Source organism: Rhyacophila brunnea, unplaced genomic scaffold (genome assembly GCF_057557595.1).
Source record: "Rhyacophila brunnea isolate RB1 unplaced genomic scaffold, BYU_Rbru_1.0 scaffold_10, whole genome shotgun sequence".
Classification (NCBI taxonomy): Eukaryota; Metazoa; Arthropoda; class Insecta; order Trichoptera; family Rhyacophilidae; genus Rhyacophila; species Rhyacophila brunnea.
The window spans coordinates 35,196,099-35,221,281 of NW_028232752.1; the positions used below are offsets into that span (position 1 = coordinate 35,196,099).

At 32.1% G+C, this 25,183-nt stretch overlaps 1 protein-coding gene across 1 annotated transcript in view; it reads left to right on the forward strand.

Annotated features, from left to right (window-relative positions):
* The window catches only part of LOC147079145 (uncharacterized), a 71,845-nt gene extending 49,338 nt beyond the window's left edge, over positions 1-22,507 (forward strand). Inside the window, exons 4-11 of the mRNA XM_085953627.1 lie at positions 4,315-4,509; positions 6,108-6,264; positions 7,134-7,256; positions 10,200-10,459; positions 11,262-11,469; positions 15,531-15,738; positions 16,340-16,520; positions 21,287-22,507. Coding sequence (XP_085809753.1) covers positions 4,315-4,509; positions 6,108-6,264; positions 7,134-7,256; positions 10,200-10,459; positions 11,262-11,469; positions 15,531-15,738; positions 16,340-16,520; positions 21,287-22,453 — 2,499 coding nt within the window. The 3' untranslated portion in view covers positions 22,454-22,507. The remainder of the gene's footprint in view (positions 1-4,314; positions 4,510-6,107; positions 6,265-7,133; positions 7,257-10,199; positions 10,460-11,261; positions 11,470-15,530; positions 15,739-16,339; positions 16,521-21,286) is intronic.
* The last annotated feature ends 2,676 nt before the right edge of the window (positions 22,508-25,183 follow it).

Here is a 25,183-nt window from a genome sequence, read left to right on the forward strand (position 1 = left end):
TTTAGTTCCATATTTCCTTGTTCTGAGACTGCAAGATACTAATGTAGCAATCATGTATATATGAAAATAAAAAAAGGATCTTAACTTGTTTATCGTAATTTTTATCGTCATCTTTAGTGACATGAAATGTCTTCTGTACCGACTGTACCCATGTACTGGAATTCTGTCAAATCAGATGAGTCAGGAGTTGAAAGTGGAGGGATTGGAATTATTCTGTCTTCCATATTATTACGACGCAGTAAACTTTTCAAATGCCTAAAAGTTGGCCTTAGTTGATATCAAGTCGGCGTGGCCAATTTTACCCAAGTTTGGCCCATGGTCTATTAAATGAAAACCATGTAGCTTGGCCGAGAGAAAAATAACCCTCAACATTCAATTGGAAATCCATGAAAAATGGATGGCGATTTAGGACAATGACGTTAGAGTCTGCCAACGCTCACTTAGTCTAGTCTCTAGACTAGTGATTCTTAACCTTTTCGAAGTCACCGTGCACTTTTGATCAAAAGAAAAAATTGCGGTGCACCAACATCAAACGGTCAGGAAACAAAGAAAAATAGGTACTGTTCGGTTATACCGGAGCCAGCGGAAAACGCATTTTGAAAATAGCCGATAAACTGTATTATTTGTTAGGTTAACCTAACCAAACCTAACCTAACCTAACCTAACCTAACCTAACCCAACCTAACCGAACCTAAACTAACCCAAACTAACAAATAATCCAGTTTATCGGCTATTTTCAAAATGCGTTTTCCGCTGGCTCCGGTATAACCGAACAGTACCGAAAAATATAACTTAGCTTTTATTACAAATTAGACAGATTACATAACAGTCAATGAAAAAAATATAGAAAATATATATAAATAAAAAAAAGCTGTAACTAAAATTGTCCTTAACAAAATGAAATATATTTGATGTGAAAATCAAATTCATGTGATACCTGAGATTGTCGGATTTTGCAGATTTCTGAAATATTAGGTCGGATATTTGATATAGCTACCCCCAATTCTTCGTCTAAATTCGTAAGTTTTTCTCATTTTTTAGTTTTTATATTAGTTATTGTTGAGAAACCAAGCTCACACAAATATGATGTTGAAAACTGTTACAAGATTTTCAGTGCCCTCGTGTAGAGAGCTGAATTAATATTCGACTCGGACAGAAATCCAAAATTTCTCCATAGTTATTTCAGAAAGATTTATTTTTAGAGTAGGTACGATCCGTTGACAAGGTGACCAATAATTTATTCATTCTTCTTTTTCTTGATACGAAAACTCACAATCACGTTAGATCTTTCATCGGCTTTCATAATTTTTCGAAGGACTTTTTGGTTTTCACTATTTCGCGGAATTTTCTGCTTTTATTATTTTTTCGCGGTGCACTTGCAACAAGCTAACGGTGCACCAGTGCTCCGCGGTGCACCGATTAAGAACCACTGCTCTAGACTCTAGTCGTATATAAAATGTACATTCTAATAGAGTCAAACGAAAATATATTACATATATTTCTTCCTTGAAATTAATAATAGTGTACTTCTACGGCGTAGACAGCTCTATGTCGCTACGGCAAGGTAATTTTGTTATTCAGTTTGTCAGCCTGGGTGGAACTTAGCCACTATTCAATCTATCCAGTCCCTGTTATTCTTCTTCTATATTGTATACGAGAGAATATACTGATGTATGTGTAAATTCACATCATTAATATTTTGTTTAGAATTAAAACAATAGAAAGGCAATAAAAAATACTTTACGACTAACACATGTTCGTACATATTGTCTGGGTATATTGATATTTTCAACAACACTTTCGCTGTATAATATGTAATTTATATGTAAAACAAGTATATTATTATGTATTATGTAATTCTAAGAGGCCTACAATGCATTTTTCGGTGATATTTTAAATAATTTAAATATTGTATTTATCTACGTATATAAAATGAACATTTTTAATATTAGGTTTTAAGTGGGTTTTACTTGTATTCAAGTTAAAACTGTCTTTCGAATTGTCATTTTTATATTTCATATTTTATGGTGATTTCACTATCTATTTAGAGTGAATTAAATCATATTTTTTTTATTCAAAACCTACCGAAAATACACAATATGTAAGAATGCTAGAAACAACAAGAAAGAGTATTTTAATTAATAATAATCCTTAAACCTTATTGTATCGAATAATAATAATAATAATAAAACAAATATTAGCAAGTGTAATTTCTCGACTTTTTTGTTTCACAAGATTTCACTTTTTATAATTCATCTCATCCAAATTTTTTTACCAGCCGAATCCACTTGAGTTCGAATTCGAGATATATTTAAGGCTTTTCTTACCTTTTTGTTGTACTGGCAAATTTAAGAAATTCCGCTTCGGTTCAAAGTCAACAGCATATTTTTTATTAAGCTTTTCTTGCCAAAGAAATGTGAAAAGGTGAATTTCAAAAAAGTTGTTCTGGTTCAAGGCCGAGAGCTTTTTATATAGCTTTATTCATTTTACTTGTGCTATAACGTGAATGTTTTTATTGCGGTGTACGTTGACTGTATTTTGTGTTTAATGATTAATATAATCAATAAAACAATACAATCAATTTATAAAAAAAAGTTACATGATATGCAAATGAAACATTTCAAATATTTTTATATAAATTCCCATGTGTTGTTCTGCATTCAAACGCGGATGTCAGAAACATGTGTAAAATCACTGAGCACACAAGCGAGTGGGGATATCTGTGGTTTTATAACCCTATTTTGGTTTTGATTAAAGCGCACAACATTTTAATGATTAGTTTCGTATAGTTTCCTTCGTTTCTTATAAGGGGGCTCCAGGTACGTTCTTCAGTGAGGTCACATATATTTATGTAATTTTGTGTAGTGTAGTGTTTAAATACGCCAATGTCGTCGGGTCTCGTGGCTTGTTGTAGTATTAAAAATTTTGAAATTTTTGCATTGGTGGACATGTGCTGAGCTAAATCTGTGTGCACGTGCATTTGTATAGCGACAATTTAACGAACATTTTTGTAATTTGTTTGCTGGGACATGATGTATGTCTGGCTATACTGGTTTTACGAATTATAATGACAAAAACAGTGTGCCCCAAAGTTTAAAATTATTGTGAATAGTTAAAGATAATCAATGCTGTAACATATTGTTTTGTTAAATATAGCGTATTACATTATTCATTGTAAATAAACATACCTAAGTATGTCATTACAAAACGGGTTTTTAGCTAGATTCTAACAATCACAGTTTTATGTGAGGCTCTATTATATAGAGTGTATGCAAAAATATCATAATATTATTGCTTCGTATATGAACACATCTTTATTGTTGGTGTCTGCACTGTTATTTTCGGTAACGAGTAAATTACCTTCACCCAACAGGCAATCTTCGCCACTGATATTGACAGTAGGTGTCTAAACCGTTAACTAGGTAAGATAATAGTTCTTATTATAGTCTATAGAAACTTCTATTAAGTATATTATTCGAAAATATAGACAATAGGACTTACATACGTAGCGCACGAGTGGATATTTGGTAATAACCACATCTTTCTTTGTTGGAACAATCGAGCACAAAACATCTTACTGAATTCCACATAAAACAATAGCACCTACGGCAAGTTAATATTAAACAAGTATTAAAACAACAATATGATCATTGGATAGATGGAAATAATCCCTCATACGAGAAACCTGATAAAATATCCCGAGGCTCACGGCGTATGCCACGTAATCATATCGGTATTAGCGTGGGAAAATTATTATCTAATAGGTAACTAACTATATGATACCTGGTAAAATACCCCAATAAGAAGAATTTAACTTTCTTAAATCTTGTGTCTATTCAATATTCTATAAAATAATAATGTAATAATATTACATTATATTATAATATATTATATACATTCGTTGCCATTTATATGTGGGTATTAGCAGTAAACCACTATACAAATGTAAACTGAATCTAATAAACATCACTTAAACCAAACCTAACCTAACCAAACCTAATCTAGTGATGTTTAATTGAAAAATACGATATTTTTGGATGTTTCCGTAATTTTGAGTATGCGAATATGTGTCAAAATCACAAATACTAAAAAAATGATTCTCCTCTGACAGAAATATGTACATATTCCTCATAATCCTGTGGCAAACTGTTTTCGCAATTATAAATGTGTATTAATGATGCATATTGTTTACCTTCGATTTAAATTCATATGCTTTTTTAACACATGAAAGTTTGGAGGATTACTATGAAGCTGTACAATTTGCTTATAATATACATCAACTCAATCTACTATAATAACGATAATTTTTTTCAGTTCAACGGAGATGTTGGGAACCTAACGAAGCCGTGTAACTATCGCGGAGTTTTCTACTATCCCGAGATTCACTTTCAATGGGAAGCTGCTTACGGGTGTTTGGCTTTCACGCAGCCTAACCTTAAAAAGCCTAATGTCACTACACATTTTTCTAAGTGCCTATACAAGCAGAGACTTGCTAAATGTTTCTATGTGGTAAGAATGCTAACTTTGTATCTTTATCATAATCATAATATTAGTATTAGCAAAATCAAATCAAGAATCATAATCAAAAAGGGACATCTATTATAATATGTATATACCTAATGACATATTTAGTGTCCTAAAAGTGCAGCAGGACTATTTATTTCGTACAACATTTTTTTTGTATGGTAAATATACATACTAATAATAAAATCCCAAGCCCAATAAAATTAATTTTTCAAATTGCTGTTCTGTTAAATTGCAAATTTTGTTACATACGCTTTTTGGCCTTAGCACTCACTATATATTATTCAGATAATTCATTACCTATTGGCTTCGTCAGGTAGGACATGAAACTGTTGTAGTGGTAATGATTTACATATTTAAAAAAAATAAGAGTAGAAGAAGTGGATTACATAAAATTGTATTGTTTGGTTAATTACTATTGTCTTTCAATAAAGATTATCAAGAAAATCACCGGGACAGTGAATATAAATGTATGGTTGACCTTTTTTCTATGATTTTTGTTTGTAAGTGTGTTTTCTGAGGTTTTTCAAAAATGATGTATCTTACCATGTTTTTATTAGCTCTTATTCTTGTTTGTCCAGTACAAATTTTTTCTTGTGTGTCCAGTCCTAGCAACTAAATTATTAATATATACGTGCGTTACTGTGGAAATCAATATGAAATGTCAAAATAACATTTCAGTATTCTATATTTATTCAGTATTTCTGTCAAGTACACAAAAAAGTATTTATTTATACATAGAATTGTCAAGTTTATATGATTCAACAGAAAATTTAAAAACGTGGTATATATAAAGTTCTTTTTATCTTGTAATTATTTAATTATAAGAATCTGTCACACCTTATGGCTAGGTATTCAGTATTGAATAAAATAAATAAAGTAATAAATAGCTATATTAACATAAGTATAGAGAGTAGAGACATCATAATTAAAATTGGATGACACCTGGAGCTATTTTCGAGTCATGTTAGCAATAAGATTACCTCAATTCAATCAATGTTGCTGGTGGCTTCACTTCGGCAAAATTTTGGAATAACTCTGATGACGGGGATAATTATCAGATTTAATCCGCATGAGTCATAGTTAGGCCGATTTCTCAATTACGAGAGCCGTCACTCCGAAAAATGTGAGGTTCGAGTCCCACTTGGTTGGCCTTTTTCTGAAGTTTTTCAATAAGGTATATTTAATTGTCATTGTTTTATTTGCATATCGTGGAAACTCTGCTAATAATATTTCATATCGGCCATTTTGTCAAAATCGATAGTTTGCGTGAATGTGTTAATTTTTTTTAATGCCACTGATTTGCAATAATTGGTCGTACGTGCTCAAAAAATCTAATGGTTGCCCTCTTAGGGAAAACGTATTTATTTTATCAAAACGCTCACAAATATTAATGGTAAAATTGGCTTAATATCTGCATAATCTTAAATAGTTAAAATCAAGAATTAACAACTTTGTTATATTATATAGATTATCACGGAAGCATTTCAATACGAAAGTTTTGAGTTTGTTGATAAGTTATTTTACTGACAATAAAGTTTGTTAAACAACTTTAATGTATATTTTAATGAAATTTTCTGTAGCCTGGCTATGAGACATGCTTCCCTTTCGATAGACGCATCCATGAAACTAAAACTGAAATCAGAAGACTTCTAATTTCTGCGGAAGCAGTTGAGCGTTGGGAGCGTTGTGTCATAGCTGCTGAAGACTGTTGCAAGAATGACCATGCATCACACATAGGTAATTGCTTTTAAACGATATCTTCTGAAAATTCATTCATTAATTTTGTTTAAATATATTATATCCCAACAGAGAGAACACACAATAACGAGTAGGTGTTTTAGTAGTTGATCTTCCATTTACAAAAATGCTACTGATTTTTTTTTTTAATTTCTCTGAATATTTATTTTTGGAAAAAATCATTTTCTTGTCATATAATCGCCTTCGACACACTATCAAAATTTTATATAGGTACCTACTGACATCTTTTATTAAATTAACAATTTTCGGAAATTAAAGCGGAACTGGCTTCTAGCGGTCACATAACCAAGACTATTTACAATTTAGTCTACTAATGTTTTGAAGTTTTATTTTACGTTTTTACATGTTAAAATTAGCTAAAAAAATGTAAGAAATCTCTTATATGCTGTGAGTTAGCTGGTGAAATTCCAAGAAGGCAGGCTGCAAGTACCAGGTCACACCTTACCCGAAATGATCGGTAATTAATTGGCGTCTTATTTTGAGGTGATTATTTCGGTTGCTTTATTTGTTAATTCCATGGGGGGCATCTAAAAGACAACCGTTGACATATTATGTACCGCATGCATAAAAGTTCGCCTCGTGTTGGGCTCAAAATCAACATGAAATAAACCAACGATAGAATACCAGGAGTGTTAATAATTGTTTTAAATATGAAGAGGTACACATTATGGGATGAATCACTTCGCGTCGCAGAGAAAACTCGCTATCCGAATGGGATTTACTAGGATTTAATATGGAATGTCTGAGACTGTACTCAGTTAGAAGGAAATCGTATTCAACTGTTTTAGTATAGAAAGTTGAAGTATTTTAACATTTAAAGGTAACTTAGTTTCAAATTATTGTTTTAGTTAATGAGACCTGCCCAACAACATGGGATGCTTGGAACTGTTGGGAAAAGGGAGTGGAAGGAGAAATATCGACCAAAGTTTGTTCAGAGTTTGCATATACAAATTCTGGACCTGCTTGTTATCGTAAGTCTACCATTTTGATACTAATCATCACAAACCTCTATCTCTATCACATCGCAAACCCTTGTCTGCTTCCTTATCCACTCATTCCTCTTTTTGTCCTTTCGCATTATGCCCAGCATGCACCTCTCCATACCGCGTTGTGCTACTGTTTCTGGATCTCTCTTTTACTTAGGGTCCATGTTTCATACGCATGTGTGATTACACCAATTATTATTCGATAATTAACAATAGAAACATAAATTAAAATAATTTCACCTCTTAATTATTAGCATTATGATAGTAAGGTTAATTAATACTGGGTAGTTATTGAGTTTGGAAGGCAAAATAAATCATTAAACCGACATTAACTGATTATATTGTGCAGATATGTACTAATTAAATAATTAGAAGAACACAAATTATTACTTTATACGTAGAAGTGAACACTATACATATTAAATATATCGATGAACCAATCACATTTTTTTGTAATTTTCAAATAGGTAATGTCTTTTAATTGGTATTTTTAGTAAAGTGGTTATAAAACGCACACTGTGATAATCATTTTGTATACAAATATTTATCTACGTATCATTATAATTGTACTGTTTTTTCATCGCTTTTAAATATTCGGTCACATTAAAAACAATAATCTCTCGTGCTTGTCTTTGTAAAGGTTTTTTGTCATACCCCAATCGAGATGGGGTATTCATTGTAAAACTGTAAATATCGTAAATATACTATAATAGTATCGTGTAAAACAGACTTTTCACACACATACGCAGCGTTTACACACCTACTATATATGCGCATGAAAGTAAGTGTACTTCTGCACAGGTCCGTTTTAAAGTTGTTTAGAATAACACAATCAATGGGCATAAGTTCGTAATTACTGGGTCACGTAATGAGAATTTGAGAGTTTGCTAATGAGAAATAACAATAATATAAGTACCCAATAATAATAAATAGCAATGGGTATTAATAATTCATAGTTAGTATGAATGCCAGGCTTTAAAAAGTTATATTCTTCTTCTTCTTCGATGGCGCTACAGCTCAAGTCGAGCCCTGGCCTGCTCCACCGCCGTCCTCCAGCCGGAACGGTCATCCGCACGTCTTTTCCAGTTCCTGATTTTTAGCAGCTGGTTGGCATCTTTTGTAATGTTATCACCCCATCGTGTGCGTGGCTTTCCCACTGGCCTTTTACCCCCTGGGTTTATTTCGAGGATCTTCTTCGGTATCCGAGAATCAGGCATGCGCTGGATATGACCTGCCCAGTTAAGTCTCTGGAGTTGTATGAAGGTGGAGAGTTTTGAATCTTGGTATAAGCAGTATAGTTCCGTGTTGTACCTAATTCTCCACTCCCCACCATCATTCATGGGTCCGTATATCCGCCTCAGGATCTTTCTCTCAAAGCAGTCCACCATTTCAGCTGCTTTCATATTTAGCGTCCATGACTCGGACCCCAAGCAATGACTGTGCGTATGACGGTTTTATAGAGCCGGGTCTTAGTTTTTATGTGGACATTTCTGGATTTGAATATGGGCAGCAATGAGAAGTACGATTTATTTGCAGCGGTTATTCGGGCTTTTTTTTCTTCTAATTCCTCGTTCTCTTTTGTAATATTGGAACCCAGGTATGTGAACCGGTTGACAACCTCAAATTGATGGTTTCCAAAATTGGAACTTTGGCCCAGCCTACTCTGATTTGTCGGCTTTGTACCATGACTTTAGCTTTGTTTTCATTTACTCTAAAAAAGTTATATTAGCTAATCAATTTATATACTTACAGACTATGTTTTTTATACTTATACAATAAACCAACAAAATAAATCACACACATACTTACCCAAATACACAAATATATACATCCACATAAATAATTCATATAGGGCATGTTTTATATCATTACTCATTACCATGTATAATATTATAGTATCGCGTGTAAACATTAATATAGGATATAGCAATGGGCTATTAGGAAAGGTAAGTTGATCATTAAGAATAGGCAGGTGAATCCCGGGTCGCAAAAAACGACTCAAATGGAATAGTAAAAAACTTAAATCCATTAGAATTTAATATAAATTGCTTTATAAAATAAACTTATTTTTGTCAGAGTAGAAGGTACCAGCAGATGAGGTATTGTTAATTATTACTAACAATTCTCGCCTCGATAAATCAAAGGAGCTATTAATTCTCATTTATTAATAAATCTATGAAATTTTGATAAAACTATTTTTCGAGAAATCGAGAAATTTTCAACAGATGCGTACATGGAATGTGAGACATATACCATAGAAACAAAACATTATTTTCATTCATAACATCGAAAATTGCACGCTATTTTTGGTGATCTCATGCGAGAAAATACTGATACTAATCTCCAGTTACTAACATATTTGCGAGCAGTCTGCGAATGTTATGTGTTATTACGGGAAACCAAATGATATCTAGACATAATATTATGAACCGGGCAAGTAAAATGTTAGTAACGCCAACAATTCATGAAAATAATCGATATTAATTTGGACAATCCGGATTCATACCTCGAACACTACGAAAAAAACGTAAAAATATCTTTACAATAATTTCCCTCCTGTAACAACGCCAAGAAGGATTTTTTTCGGAATCTCGAAACGACCGATAAGCTTATCTTGATTTCTCAAGATTAAAATATTCCTTAATTCTCCAATAATTATCCAATATGAAAAAGTTGAGTAATCATAAGCCCTGATTAATATGGATAATTTAAATTGTAATAGTTTTACTCTAGGTAGGTACCTCGTATCTACATCAAAACTCTGGTCATTATAGGGCAGCTTGATGAGATATAAATAAAAACATTCCGTTTTAAATAAAATATGTAGGTATCTTTTACGTATGAAATTGTGTGCCTATCTGAAAAGAACTAAATGCACATTAAATAAATTATGGAAAGCAATATTATCTAAGATTATTTTTATTTCAGACATGAGCACCAAGGAATGTTTCACGAACGGAACATGGAATCCTACGACAGACTATTCCACCTGCAGCGTTAAGCCTCGTTTGGTGAAAAGAATCGATTTCCACGCAGGGTGGTTGGGAGTCAGCGCCTTCTTCTGCTTCCCCGCCATTATTGTCCTATCTGCCTACAGACGGTTGAGGGAGCGCAGGTTTGCATTGCATCGGAACCTCCTCGTATCACTGATGATGAGAAATATCTTTGTCATCATCATCAAGTCAGCTGTAAGTGAAATAAGCATACAATACTCTTATGTGACACGTGTTAAATGCTTATCTGGTTTTAAAATAATATTATAGGTACCTACTGACATCTCCCGTCGTCATTAGCAAGAAGATGGCTTCCTCTCCTCGCTCAGTATGGTGGTGTTTCGTGACGTCTGTTATGTGGGACTTGGGAGTGAACAAAATAACACCGGAATGGTCGAAAACGGCGATTTTTATTTGCTTCATACTATTTGGAGCTACATTTTTATACAATTTGTTATAATTTTTGTCGATATTTATATCTCGCTCTAAATTTTATCACATTCAAGAGAAGTGCTGTTAAAAATATAGTACTTATTGCAACAATTACAACCAATTTATTGCAATTGTTACAATACGTGCTAATACTTTGATACAAACCTACCCTAGGTTAGCCGTCGTAGCGGCCGAAAGCAGCCTTGTGTATAGAGTAGACCCGCAGTAATTGAATCTTGAAAGTGTCGATTGATTTGGTATATTACAAAACATTTATGTAATGTTGATAATAAAGAACTATTCGATATTTAGAAGAATTAAAGCCAGGTAAAGTTTGGCAACCAATTGCACAACAAAAAGAATTCGCCGACTATGTAATGTATTTTTCCATAAGATTTTTATTATGTGTTTGGTTTGAACCGAGCAAGGACCCAATTGAATCGTTAATAGGAATACAACTATGAATTTAAAATAAAAAAAAATATTTTAAATTAGTAAAGAAAATTTATTCCATTTAAAAAAAAATAATCAATTTGTTATAAGATGGGTGATTTGATTGTTCCAGGTGATGATAGAGGAGTTGACATCGAACACCGGAAACACGGTGATGATCCGCAATGGCTTCTGGTGTAGGTTCCTCTCTTCCCTGGAGAAGCTGGCATCCAGTTCAGCCTTCACTTGCATGCTGGTCGACGGGATGTTTCTCCACAGGCGAATCGTAGCTGTTTTCAAGCAGGAACTCAACGTCGTATGGGTTTACTCTCTGGCATCAGGTAAGCTTTTAATCGGCAACCGTGTTGTCATGAAGGGCGTAATATACATTTGAATGGCTCTCGGATGGTTGGTTTGGTGCAGGGAATATAAATTAATGGGAACTGGCTTATTCTACCGGATGTGATACCTATAACAGGGTACGGATCTCGAGTGTGGAAAATATGGCATATTAAACTAGTACATATTAAACGTAACGTATTATACAACTGGTGTTTTCAATAGTTTCGAATGTTTCATAATATACAATAAAGTTTATCACGTCTACATACGCGCATCCAATAATTGAGGACAGTCGGCGCGCTTTGTGTCCCTTGGTTTTATGAACGAACAGTGTCTGCCAAACTTTTTACTGCACATCACACTGGTGAATGGGATTTGTTCCACGGCACACCAAGTAAAAATGCATTAAAAAGGAAATGCACCTTATTAATATGGATAAAGGAAATCATAGTGTAGGTAACAATTTTTTTTAATATTTTAATATTTTGAAGGATGAAAGATGCATTTAATTTTTAGAAAGAATTCTGCCAAAACGCGGCTCTAAATTAGATAAACAAACACGTAACTCCTCATCTACCATCTGTAACCGCTCTTCTTTTTTTGACGTCATTTCCATAAGCGCTGAAAAACCAAATTCGCAAAGATACGACGATCCAAACGGCAACAGAGATTTAATTGCTGTTGTAGCCAATCGAGGATATTGATTCCAAATCGATATCCAAAATGCAGACAACTCTAGCTCATAAAACGAGGCTTTGTGCACAGGTCATTTTTTAGATCTATTAAAATTTCCTCCTCTGTTAGTGTCAGGTGTGTACCGTCGAATCTTACGAATGGATTGATGACCTATTGGTACATTTTGATAATCAAGTGATGAGAATAATGTGAGAAGATAGAGATAGGGGTAGGGATTTTTTTTGGTTATTGCGCCAAAATTTATTTTAATCAATATTGATACTACAACATCTCAGACTTCAAAGTAAGAAAAAACATCTAATTGATTAAACTAGTAATATAGAATTTTAAAAATAGTTAAGAGCAGTTTTTTATCATCACATATTAGACACTTATCTATATATGGATGAAACAGGATTCAAACAATATCCAGGTAACTGCTTTGTGTGAACAATAATATAACATATTGATTTAGTTAGTATTTACTTGGTAGAGAAATAAAATGGTAACATAAATAATTATATTAAATTCTGTCTTTTCTTATTGGTCGATCGTGATTGAGGGTTGTGACTAGGGAATCCAATCCCGAGCCAAAATTCTGATCCCGGGATTTCGGGATTACAATTTGACAATCCCGAGATCCCGGGACTGGTCCCGGGATTGGCATTTTTTGTCCATTGTTAATATATTTTTTTTATATTTACAAATAACATTGATAAAATTGGTCATAAATAAATCTAGTATAATTTATACTATTTAAGACATTTATTGTTAATATTGTATACGTTCAATCTTGGAAATACACAAGTTTAATGGAGTAAATAATATAATAATAATAATAATGTGAATTTAATATGAGATTGCTGTTTCTGATAGTAAAGACATAATGGATGGATTAGCGAGATTTAAAATAGTAAATCAAATAATCATTGCGTACTTATGGCCTTTCCGCTTCATAAATCTAATAATTAGTCAGCCAAATATGAAACTGCCGTAAAATGTATGATGTCATGGTAGAATTACTTTGTTAAAAGTGCGAAGTATTGTTTTTTTCCAATCTTTCTCATTTTTAATAATTCATGTGAAAAAATAAAATGAATTCGCAACCTACACATGGGTATAAATCAAACTTCATTCAAACTCAGTTTATTTCTAATGTAGTTATTTTTTATTAAAAGTATTTTTTCTGTTTTATTTTCGCTTTTATTTTATTTTCCATAAAAATTGATAAAAAAATCAATCCCGAAATCCCGGGATTATGTTTATCAATCCCGGGATTCGGCATCCCGGGATTGGAATCCCTAGTTGTGACCACCTTCACATTCCACACCTTTCGGCCCTTTGCTTCTCTCAGGGCAGAGAGAAGGCTGCCCCAGTAAGCACCTTCACTTGTCTTGTACGTCCTTCCTCTGCTTCGCATTCCTTGGAAGCTACTAAAAACTATGTCTCTCCAGATTAACTTATTGTCAAGAGCCGTTTGTTTACCTGTTGTCTCTGGATGGTAGACTGGTTTGTACTGTGATCTGCAGTTGAATTCTACAGTAAGAGAAATAAATACCTGTCGACTAATAAGACAAAAATTAGAATTTAATATAATCTACATTATATATTGTAACAGTGTTATTGTTTTCATAGTTATATATTATATAATTTCAATTATTTATCACCACTTGTACCTACAAAGAAATATCGCCGCTTCAGTGCGCGAAGAAGAACATTTAGTAACAATAATCAAAACGGTGAGGGACACAGAAAAGTTACGATAATAATATTTACCTCAAGTAGTGCAGGCATAGATACCTGAATATTAAATTTAATGTCTTGATAAGTAAAATAAAAACATTGCTCTCATTTTACCTACTTACTTAATTTAGTGATTTATTTTGTGTGATGGTAGGAAATAATGCATACATAGCATATTGATTTTGTTAATACCGTCATACAACGTAATACAAACATAATAATAAGATAAGTTTATTACTTTGTTGTAAATTACGTTAAAATAATAAAATATTTATTATAATATATTACCAAGCTTAGTAACTAAGCCATCTACATTCAGCGATGGATCTTCCGCGATGTTTAATTTGACCCTGAGTATAACAAATTATAACAATTTTCTTATCATTACGCGAAATAATAAATTTGTCGCTAACGGGCGTCGTAGCCAAGAAGGTCATAGTAGAATACCTATGTGGTAAGGTAAAAATGAATTACATGAAAATATCTGAAAATAAAGAAAAGCCAACAGTGGAACCTATCGGAATTTTCATGAAGCTTACTATATTACTTGGATATTATCAATCCCAACTCTTAATTTGTATTTCAGCTGAGAGAGGGCAGTGCGATCTTTATTTTTGTAATTCTCATTCCAAAAAATTCTTCAGTCTTAATTCCTAATTAATAATTAATGAATATAATATTGTTAATAATTTTTTTATATCGATATAAATATAATGATGGATGCGCTTAAAAAGAAGCTGGTTCTTTGGAATGACCTGACTAGATACAAGATGACAATATATAAATGTTTCCTATTCTGCAAGAATTATTTAAAATATAATAAATTAGTATTGAAAGGCGTTAGGTCAAAAATTATGTCGCTATTATTCTAAAAATGAGGATCTTCGTAAAGGTATTCATATTACCTTCACGAGCATTTCATAGACGAAATAATAAAACCTAATCGAGTTGTTTCCTGATGCCAATATGATGTCCAAACAAAAATACAAAATTGTCTCAGTTTTGGATATCATTGGAAGAAGAACATTAATAGCTAAGTTACAAACCTATTAAACAGTTATTATCCGTATTTTCCACTACGTACCTACCTATTCACATTTTTGCTCATGTCAGTGATATAAATTATAAACGAAACAGGGATACCGAATGCAATGCTTTGAAGAACTATTGTAGCAAAAAATATTTCGCATTCATTTTGTAAAACAAGTACTTATTGCTTTCTAAAAATTTCTAAAGTTCTATTATTGACAATTTATTTACCGATAGGTATTTTTATATTTCAATAAACAAAATAATTTTTATGTTATATATTTTTTTGTATTCGTAATCAGACTATTATATTAATATGTCTGTTGCATCCAATGACATTTGTCATGGTTGCATCTATATGTTTTAATATAAGTAAGAATTTAAAAAAATCTATATGCCTACCTACTTACACATACCTAATAGTTTAATCTGCGTTAGCGGTCTGCGAAATATTGCTCCTATATTCGCCGGTGTGCAGTTGTAAAAAGGTTAGGGAACACTTTTCAAATGTGTTATTTATAGAAATTTATATGATAGCGATAATCATGTAATAGTAAAGTTATATTCTTGGGAAAGGCATGACATTATTAATTATTTTAAAATTACATTACAGGAGCGACTGTCATCCCAGTGATTATCTGGATCTGTCTGATGGCAACGATGAATGACTTAAACTGCTGGCTGGTGTACGAGGTCCCCAACATTCAGTGGGTGCTGGATGCACCAAGACTTTGCATGCTCTTAGTGAATACTATACTCCTTGTGGACATCCTCAGGGTGCTTCTTACGAAATTACGACGGCAAGAAAATGATAACCAGTTGTAAGCAATACAAATATTAAATTTATAAGTGTAATTCTACGCGAAATCATCTAAATGCACGCAAGCACAAAATCATTTTTGATTTACTAAATCTAAACTTACTAAACGTTCTTTTTATAGTATTTTTTGCTTGAATGTGTAGTTGATTGTAATGTCTTTTTCGGGTATAAGTACAGTTTTTTTTGTAATGTATTTGAAGTTTTACGATAAAACCTATGATAAAACGACCGAAAAAAATGGCACGGAAAGGCATATTGGTAAATTAGCGGGTTTGCTTTGAGAAACCAGCTTTTTTATGTAAGGAGAAAAAAAATGTAATTAAATTTCAATAATTATTAATATGTCACCGATTTCATTTATAAATTAATCAAATATTGAAATTGTTGTATAATAAATAATTCAATATTATTACGATAAAATGAGTATTTTTTTATAGTTCGGTTGACATGGCTTTTTAAAATCCTCTGAACATTTAATTTGGTAACTAATAAATATTAACGTTCTATTCATGTAAATATAATATGTAAATGTTTTGTTTGCATCTTTTATGTTTTACAATAATTATTAAATCTAATCACTTTAATTTATTATGTGTTTATAGGAGCACAGCAAAAGCAACACTATTTCTGATGCCGCTGTTTGGGGTTCAATTCCTACTGACGGCATGGCGTCCAGACACCACATCCTGCAACCTGGAGCAGGCGTATTACTTCTTCACGTACGCCGTGGACGGGATGCAGGGCGTCATGGTCTCCTTGCTTTATTGCTACCTTAACAAAGAGGTGGGATTACAGATTATACTACAAAGTTGGCTACTAAGCGTTTTTGGGGATTCTTGCCTCAGCGTTAAAGACAGACATGGTGGAAACATTGAAAGTAAACGAGTACGTACAATATTGTCGTTAAATTATTAGTCAGTACGCAGGTGCCAAAGAGTTTGGACCTAGAATAGTCATTTCCGGCTTCTTTCGTGTCACTGTCGTATTGTAATTATGAATAAGGTATTTATTTATCAGAAGTAGTATTATGGCATTATAGTTATTTTTCAATGCGATTTTTAATTATTATTTAATTCTGAATACACACAAGGTTTTAAGAATGTTAGATTCTGAGTAGGACTGGAACTCACGTCTTTCACTTACCGGGTTTAAAAGAAAAATACAAGAACTTCAATAATAAAAATTTAGCTGGCGCCAAACATTCGGTACTTACAATAATTAAGATAACAATGTTACTGATTAATTGATTACAAAGCAGATTGCCTCTTGATTGGTAGAATTTGAAGAAGGTACCTCAGTTAAAACGAAGTTATTAAGTTAGTAAGCGAATTAATAACATAGAAGACGTGAAAGCACTTACCCAGAAAGTGAAAGACGTGAGTCCCACTCGGTATAGTTTCATAGGTATCTATTTTTTTCTAATATGTAGGTTTTGAGGTTATTCAAAATTGTGTACAAGATGCTTCGAGACATAGAGGATGATTGTATACTATCCTATTTTAGGTTTTCTGACCTCTAGCGTTTCTCCTTAGATTTGTATGTAAACGAATTTATTGCGTCCATGACATATACCTATAAGTATTCAAATAGCATTTTTATATTATTTCTCAGATTTCGGATAAAATTTTAGTACTTTTGACGTATTCGTAATACACAATATTCACGACAATATAGTACGCGGAGCTAAATTATTATTATGAATGATACTACAGCTCGGTGTGGGCTCCGGCAACCTCAAGAATTATCCTCCACCATCTTGTCTTCTTTACCCCGGAACGCCAGTTGGAGACATCGAGAGGGATCATTTTTAATCTGCCAAGCTCCTGGATTCAGTGTCGTGATGTCAGATGTATCGTGTACCCTACCTATGTGTCACATCCAGCAAAGTTTTTATAAAAGTATAAAGCTCTTCGCAGGGATTGTACAGTTTGTGATTAAATCGTCTCCGCCATACTCCATTTTAATAAATTATCAGAAGTATCTTTACGACTACCATCTGTAGAATACATGATTCATGTCCCAATCCTTTATGTTTACATCGGTCTCAGAAGATTTTTTGTACAGCCATATTTTGTTTTTGAATATCGTCTTACTTTAATATCTTTTTTGGTAAACCATAAATGCACACACTTATTATCGGTAAATAATCTGTATTTTATTCATCGTTCGCTTAATAAAATTATCGACATTTACTAACGATCCTAGGTACACAAATTTGTTCACCCCTTCAAGATGGCGACTATCAAATTTAATGTTAGTATAATTTGGTGGGTGCTGAGTTTGGTTTTGGAGACACAGAGTCATTAGTTTTTTTGCTCGAACCTGAATAATTATATTACCTACTACATAATATCGTTATAGATAGATAATACACCGAAGTCAATATAGGTAGGTATATAATATTTTATTTTCTTCGCATCATATTATTAATAATTATATTATTATAAATATACAAAATAATTCAGTAAGTACCTACCTATACACAGCTGTACCTACATATACAACAGCATTATTTGAAATTTATTATTGGTCTAGAAAAAAATCAACACAATGAGAAAAGCATTCCTGGTCATTCTCCTATAGGTACATCTGCTGATAAGGAATTATGTGGAATTCTATCACAAAATTCTTGAAATTCCCGAGATATCCATTGTTTCATAGTTTGCAGATCTCAGCTTTTAAAAAGTTTGCGGCATTTTATGGCGAGCGAAAAGGTCTTTTCTCATCGAGAATTGATCGTAATACATTATCGAAGTAGGGATCACGCCAACCAAAGTCTTGGGAAGTTGCTCCTGGGACATTTTCGGCACAAATTTGAAGAGCGCATATCGTTCGTTACGCCACGGTATACGCCTGCCTCTGAGTGTGGAGACGTGGTGAATGGTGGAGGAAAAAGCAACTTTGCAAATCTTTGCAATTTGGCCGTGCTAATTGGACGTAAAGCATTTTGAATATGTGGAATGCCAATGGGAAACAAAATGTTTTGCGACCTTGTTTTTCTACGGAGGTCCACAGTTTTCAAATCTTCATCGGAGAACTTTGCCGTATAACGTAGATAACCAGCGACATCTTAAGATACAAAATTAAATACAGTCGGCTGTGAAATAATCCATGTTAATAACTTTAAAATGCTTGTTTCTTCTACATGTCTCTACAAATTGAACCCAATCCCATGGAGTAACAATTTGCATACAGCTCAGTCTTTTTTTACGTTCTGTTATAGAGTGGTTAGTGTCGACCTCTATGTGTATTGGCCTCCTAATAGGAATTTGTGATTTATGATTTTCAGCGTAGGAATAGTTTTCAGAAGCCAGGTATATGAAAAAATAATCATGATATTCTTATTTTTGCCAAGGCAATTATCAGACCAAATTGTCAGCTCTTCAATATTTGCTAAAACATTGCTAGATGCCCATTTATTTCATCAAGCAGGAGCCAATCTTATTGCCACCCCTTCTACCTTTTATTTCTCTCCACATCATTGCTGTGTCTCACCACTTATGTCATCGTAAATTGTAAAATTCAGAGTCCACGATTTTCTCATATAGGAACTTTGATTTTTAGTTAAATATGGAGCACCTAGGTAAACACTTCTCCAAGTCAACCATTATTACTTTCATACTGGCAAATTTTTCTTTTGCAAGAGTTTTATCAATCTTCTTTAATTTATAACGTGCAGTTGATTCCTGTATGTGGTCTTCCAAAAGGTTTCTTTGAATTTCTTTTTTTCAAAATAAAACATCGTTAAGACTCATCTTAAGGCTATTGCAGATGTCACGTCATGTATCATTGCTTGGCAAATGAAACACGAATTAAATTTTTATTTCATTTAATTAAAAACTCATTTTGAATAGGTATATGGCGATATAGCCACAATTTTGGGTTCATTCATGTGGTAATATTCTTTGAAGAATAAATCAAACGTGGAAATATATGAAACAATTGAAATTTGGTCGAAAAAAAATTAAAAATTAATTTGTATTGTCTGAATTACTGTTGTTTATTTTATTTCTTTTCTATAAAATTTATATTTTTCGCTTTGTTTGTTTCTTCTTTAGCTTGTTTTTTCTCTAATTGATTTACTTGTACTTTTTATTCTAAATGTCATATTGTGAACGTCCTGAATTAATGATTTGGTATGTGCTCAACGTGTCATTTTTTAAATAAATAAACATGTTTGTAATACTTCATGTAAGTATAATATTATGTACCTAACGTTTGTTGGACTTCCGTGTTTATGGAATTATTATAATTTTAAAAAAATAAATCATTTCAATGACTAAATAGTAGGTGCATCTGTACGCAATTTTTATTCTTGATAATATTATATTATCAACGTAATAAAATTCCATCAACCATGTAGTTTATTATTCAGTTAATTATAAGTTGGAAAAGTTCTTATAGAAATATAATTAATCACGACATATTCAACGAATTAGTATTCAAATATATAAAGATATAAAATTCTGTTAGATAAATATTAATGAGAGAAGCACGTGAAAGCAACATTTAATTTACACTTTTGATTGTACGCTACACTATAATAATATAGTTATAAGTAATATAATTAATTATTATTATATTATTACAAAAAGCTTATAAAAAAGAGTTTATCTTATAATTGATAAGCAGGACAATATAATATGGATGATAATTTAAAATGAAAAACGAACATCTTATGCAAAGTAAATAATTATTAACTTTTAATATTATTAATAAAAAAACAGGTAATAAATAATTGCAATAGACTTTTTATTTATATAGCGTGTTTATAAAATACATTGCTGGTTTTCTTAAAAACATAATAGTAATCAAACACACTTACTCAATATGTTGTGTGACTCAACATGCACAAAAAGTAGGGAAATATAAAACCTAAATAGCATTATGTCAAGTTGTCTATTTTAAAATGATCAAAAGCCGTTTAGATAATCAAGGTGACAAATAATCAACTTTGGTTTGTTTCATACGAAGTTTTGTACAATGAATGTCGAAAAATATTAATAAAACGTTACATGCCAATACTTTGAGAGGAAAATTTTAGGGTAGTGCAAGCTAGTTCAATAGAAATACAAGCATAACGGAAAGTAGAACGGAAACCAAATTGCTTAAATGCTAATCGTCGTTGAAACTAGAAAATTGTGTAACTCCAAAAATACTATTTTAGAGAAGAGACAAATAACATTATGGTTTCCTATACAAATTTATGGTTATGGAGTGAAATCATCCATGATTTAACTATGTTACATTTTTTTTAGGAATTACATCATTTGCAAGACGGGTAGGGAACGTTACACAGTTCCGTTATGCTACCAGTTGTTTAATATTTCCCAAGTGAAGTTAATGTTATTTCAAGTACATTGTATAGTTTCATATGGTGATTGTCGACTATTTGATTACTGGATTAATTATAATAATACATTAATAATAATAATAATACTTTAAACACACACCAAATACTCATTTAAAACAAACATAATTATTATTCGATTTATGTATGATTAAGATTTTTCTAATGTAAGTTTAATAATATGTCTCTTTTGTTACAGGTGCGTGGGCTGATCACCATGACTTATAGGAAGACAGAAAATGTCGTCTCAACGCGATTTCGAAGCGAGGTAAGTAGACGGCGCCCAACACAGGCGGAATTAGACAGAAGACAAACCTTCTCAACAATGGTCGCAGACAAACCCGAAGAAGTCGACGCCCAAAATGATCAAGACAACATAAACAAAGCCATCGCTTACAATAATACTCAATACGAAGCAAGGTTGGAACCGCAACACCATGTCGACAATGCGCAACTGTTTTCTCCAGATTCCACACTGCAGAGAATTGATCACAGCTTCAATAATTTAGTATTTCTTAATGATGATAAACAGTTAGACGATGAAGGATTTATTAGCATAGGGTTTGAGCATGACGTAGGGGATACACACGAAACTGTTCATATAATAAACGATCCACTCAGAATTCCCGATTACAAAAAAAAAGATGATTCGAATACCGTTGATTATCCTTTTAAATATGAAAATCTTCAAACACTTCAAGATATACCCCAAAATGTATATGATTCAGATCATGTGGTTAACATACCAGTACCTCGAAAAAGATCGAGCATTTTTAGTGCAAACAAACATGCGTACGAAAATGTAAATTTTAAAGGAAGCGATGAAAATATTGATAAAAATTATTTCCCAGAACGATTTTCTCAGTACCCTATTGAATGTGCAAATAATGAATACGTGAAAGATTTAAAATTTCCAATCGGAGATTTGAATAAAATTTATGAAAGTCAACTTAAAAATAAATCAGACGATTGCGTTGACCATAATGATTGTTCGACAATAGAAGGAAAAGAAATTGAAATGAATACTTCACAAGATAAAGAAGAAGATTCTTTTAATTTGAATGAAAATAACATTACGCAATCAAACGTATATGAAGACGAAAGGAGTATATATGATAATATACAACCCGGTAAGATATGTCTACCTGATGATATTGTGGGTAATGTAGAGGCATTAGACATATTCAATGCTTCCGAATCTGATATTGTCGATAATGAGGTTGACAAAAATGCAATTATTAACATAAATGATGAAATCGAGATTCCGACAGGACATGCTGAATCACATCTAAATATAATCATGGATCCCGACAAACTTTCCCCAAATCGGCCAGATGACAAAAAAATAGTTTTTGTAGATGACTGACTTATTACAAAAAAAACTGACGTACTTGAAGATTAATGTCTATGAAATAAACTTAAATATAGGGGCATAGTTTTGAGTTTGATGAACTGATTTAAGCGCTTTTAAGCGGAAAATATAGTAGTATGTAGGTTTATAATAATATAGTATTTACTCGTGTTGCATAATAAACGATAATGATCAGAACTGGGTTCGTCCGTTTAGTAAAACATACACAATTATTGGCAATACGCATATAGCTACTTATAATATTTTCTATTTTTATAATAATTGGAAGTTCAACAAAATATTTTTTAGTATTTAATTGCATGTCTCGTAATTCCGTTATTTGATGTATATAATACACCCCGCTTTAATGGGAGATAAATAAACATGCATTTCGTTGGCTTTACTGTGGGCGTCTATTATAGCAATACAAATCGTATTTTTGTGATCATAAAGGTGCTCCATCTCTTGGTTGAAGAGTGGTGAAAAAAATCTTCTAGTCCCCCCAGTTACCTACTGATTATTTGGTCCCACTACTTATAAAGCAACATTATATTATATTATTAAGTGTAGAAGTTATACATTTATATTTGTTCTTAATAACAAATTGTACCTATTATTGTGATATTTATATAATTTATTAAACATTAATAAAATAATACCTACCAAGAATTATTAAGAGGCCTAAGCAGTATAATGTAATGTAGATAAATTAATATAATTCATAAATAACAATTCCTTATATAAGAAAATCTGAGTTTTAATAGGTCACACTAAACCGTACAGACAAAAATAGTTCATAATCTAATAAATACAAAATTGAAATTGTTGTAATTATTGTAACTCTCTTTGTGAAGAAAAAGTAAGTTTTAATAGGTCACACTAAACCGCACAGATAAAATTAGTTTATAATCTATGGCGGAGAAGGTCTACGGCGTGATATTTTTTAAAATACAAAATTTAAATTTTTGTAATTATTGCTACTCGCTTTGTGAAGAAAATTTGACTTTTAATAGGTCACACTAAACCGCACAGATACAATTAGTTTATAATCTATGGCGGAGAGGGTCTACGGCGTGATATTTTTTAAAATATAAAATTTAAATTTTTGTAATTATTGTTACTCGCTTTGTGAAGAAAATGTGAGTTTTAATAGGTCACACTATACCGCACAAACAAAATTAGTTTATAATCTATGGCGTAGAGGGTCTACGGCATGATATTTTTAAAATACAAAATTGAAATTGTTGTAATTATTGTTACTCTCTTTGTGAAGAAAATGTGAGTTTTAATAGGCCACACTAAGCCGCACAGACAAAATTAGTTTATAATCTATGGCGTAGAGGGTCTACGGCGTGATATTTTTTTAAATAAAAAATTGAAATTAATGTAATTATTGTTACTATTTTTGTGAAAAAAATGTGAGTTTTAAGTTTTAACCTTAACTTAACCAAAAATTTCAGAATGTAGAAATTAGATTATTTACATAATTACGTATTATAGGTATAGGATTTTGCGAGCCCGCTCTTAATTCTACAATGACGTCAATGTCTGCAATGTTGATCCTTCTAGGAATGAGGTAAGATAATATATGAGGGGCTTGTTGTAAGCTGTAAGGTGTCGCTCAGCGGTTGCCGCCAATGCCTCCCACACCATGTCACCTCTTCATCAAACGACTGAATCCAATCTCACCCAACGTGTTCTCCTTTGATAGCTGCAGCTCGGCCTTCACTAAACCTCCTCCTTCACTGAATACTCGATTCCAATATAACGGGGGAGTTTGAATAAGTAAGTATGTTGCTATGCTTAATATTTTAAAGATAACGCTTTTAGTTATTTTTAACGGGGAAAAAGAAAAATTGTCACTTCACAAAATGGTATTTTCGACAAAATAAACGGTGTACCATGAATACCAGAATAAAAAGTTATATTAACGAATACGTCATCTAATTCTGAATTTGAACGTAGTTATACAATCTAAAAGACCAAATTAGAAGAAATCAGTTGACAACAGATAAAATAATCCACATATTCACAGATTATTTTAGCCGACCACATATTGAGGGTCTAGGACGATTTGGCACCGGGACAACTGGACGCCACGGAATTCGAAAATAAATAGACGTTAGGTACTTATAGGTACTTAAAGAATATATTTAATATTATTATTTATATTTAAATGATTATATTATGATTTAATAGTTGGTGAGAATGTAAATATGCAGACGTAAATAATGATTTAATCGTGCATATGTTTAAGTTCCAACGAAAAAAGAGTTTTTAATTTTATATAAAGCCTTAGGCATAGTAATTCTCAATCCGCAATAAAGAATACATTAATATGTTAAGAGTAAAATGAATTAAAACTACTAAGCAGTAGATAGAAACTGATTAAAATACCTCGTCTACGTTCTGTATACGTGTCTACGAAAGTGCGGCATCCAATTGTCCGGAGTCCAGTCGTCCCATTCCCCATATTGAAATTAGGTTACAGATATTGTAATAATCTCAAATATAATATGCACAATATGAATTATAATACGAAAAAAATTATATGTTTTACGCGATAGGTGTCATATTTCTTCACTTTAAACCAAACGTGTGCTCAAATGGATGCTTCAGCTTCAACTGAAAGTTTAGACTGTTTTAAAGGAAATATTAGCATTTTTACGTAAAAAAGAAAACTGCCAACATAGTAATAGTGGAACATCAAATTCTATCTAGAATTCTTCCCCCTATCCCACAAAA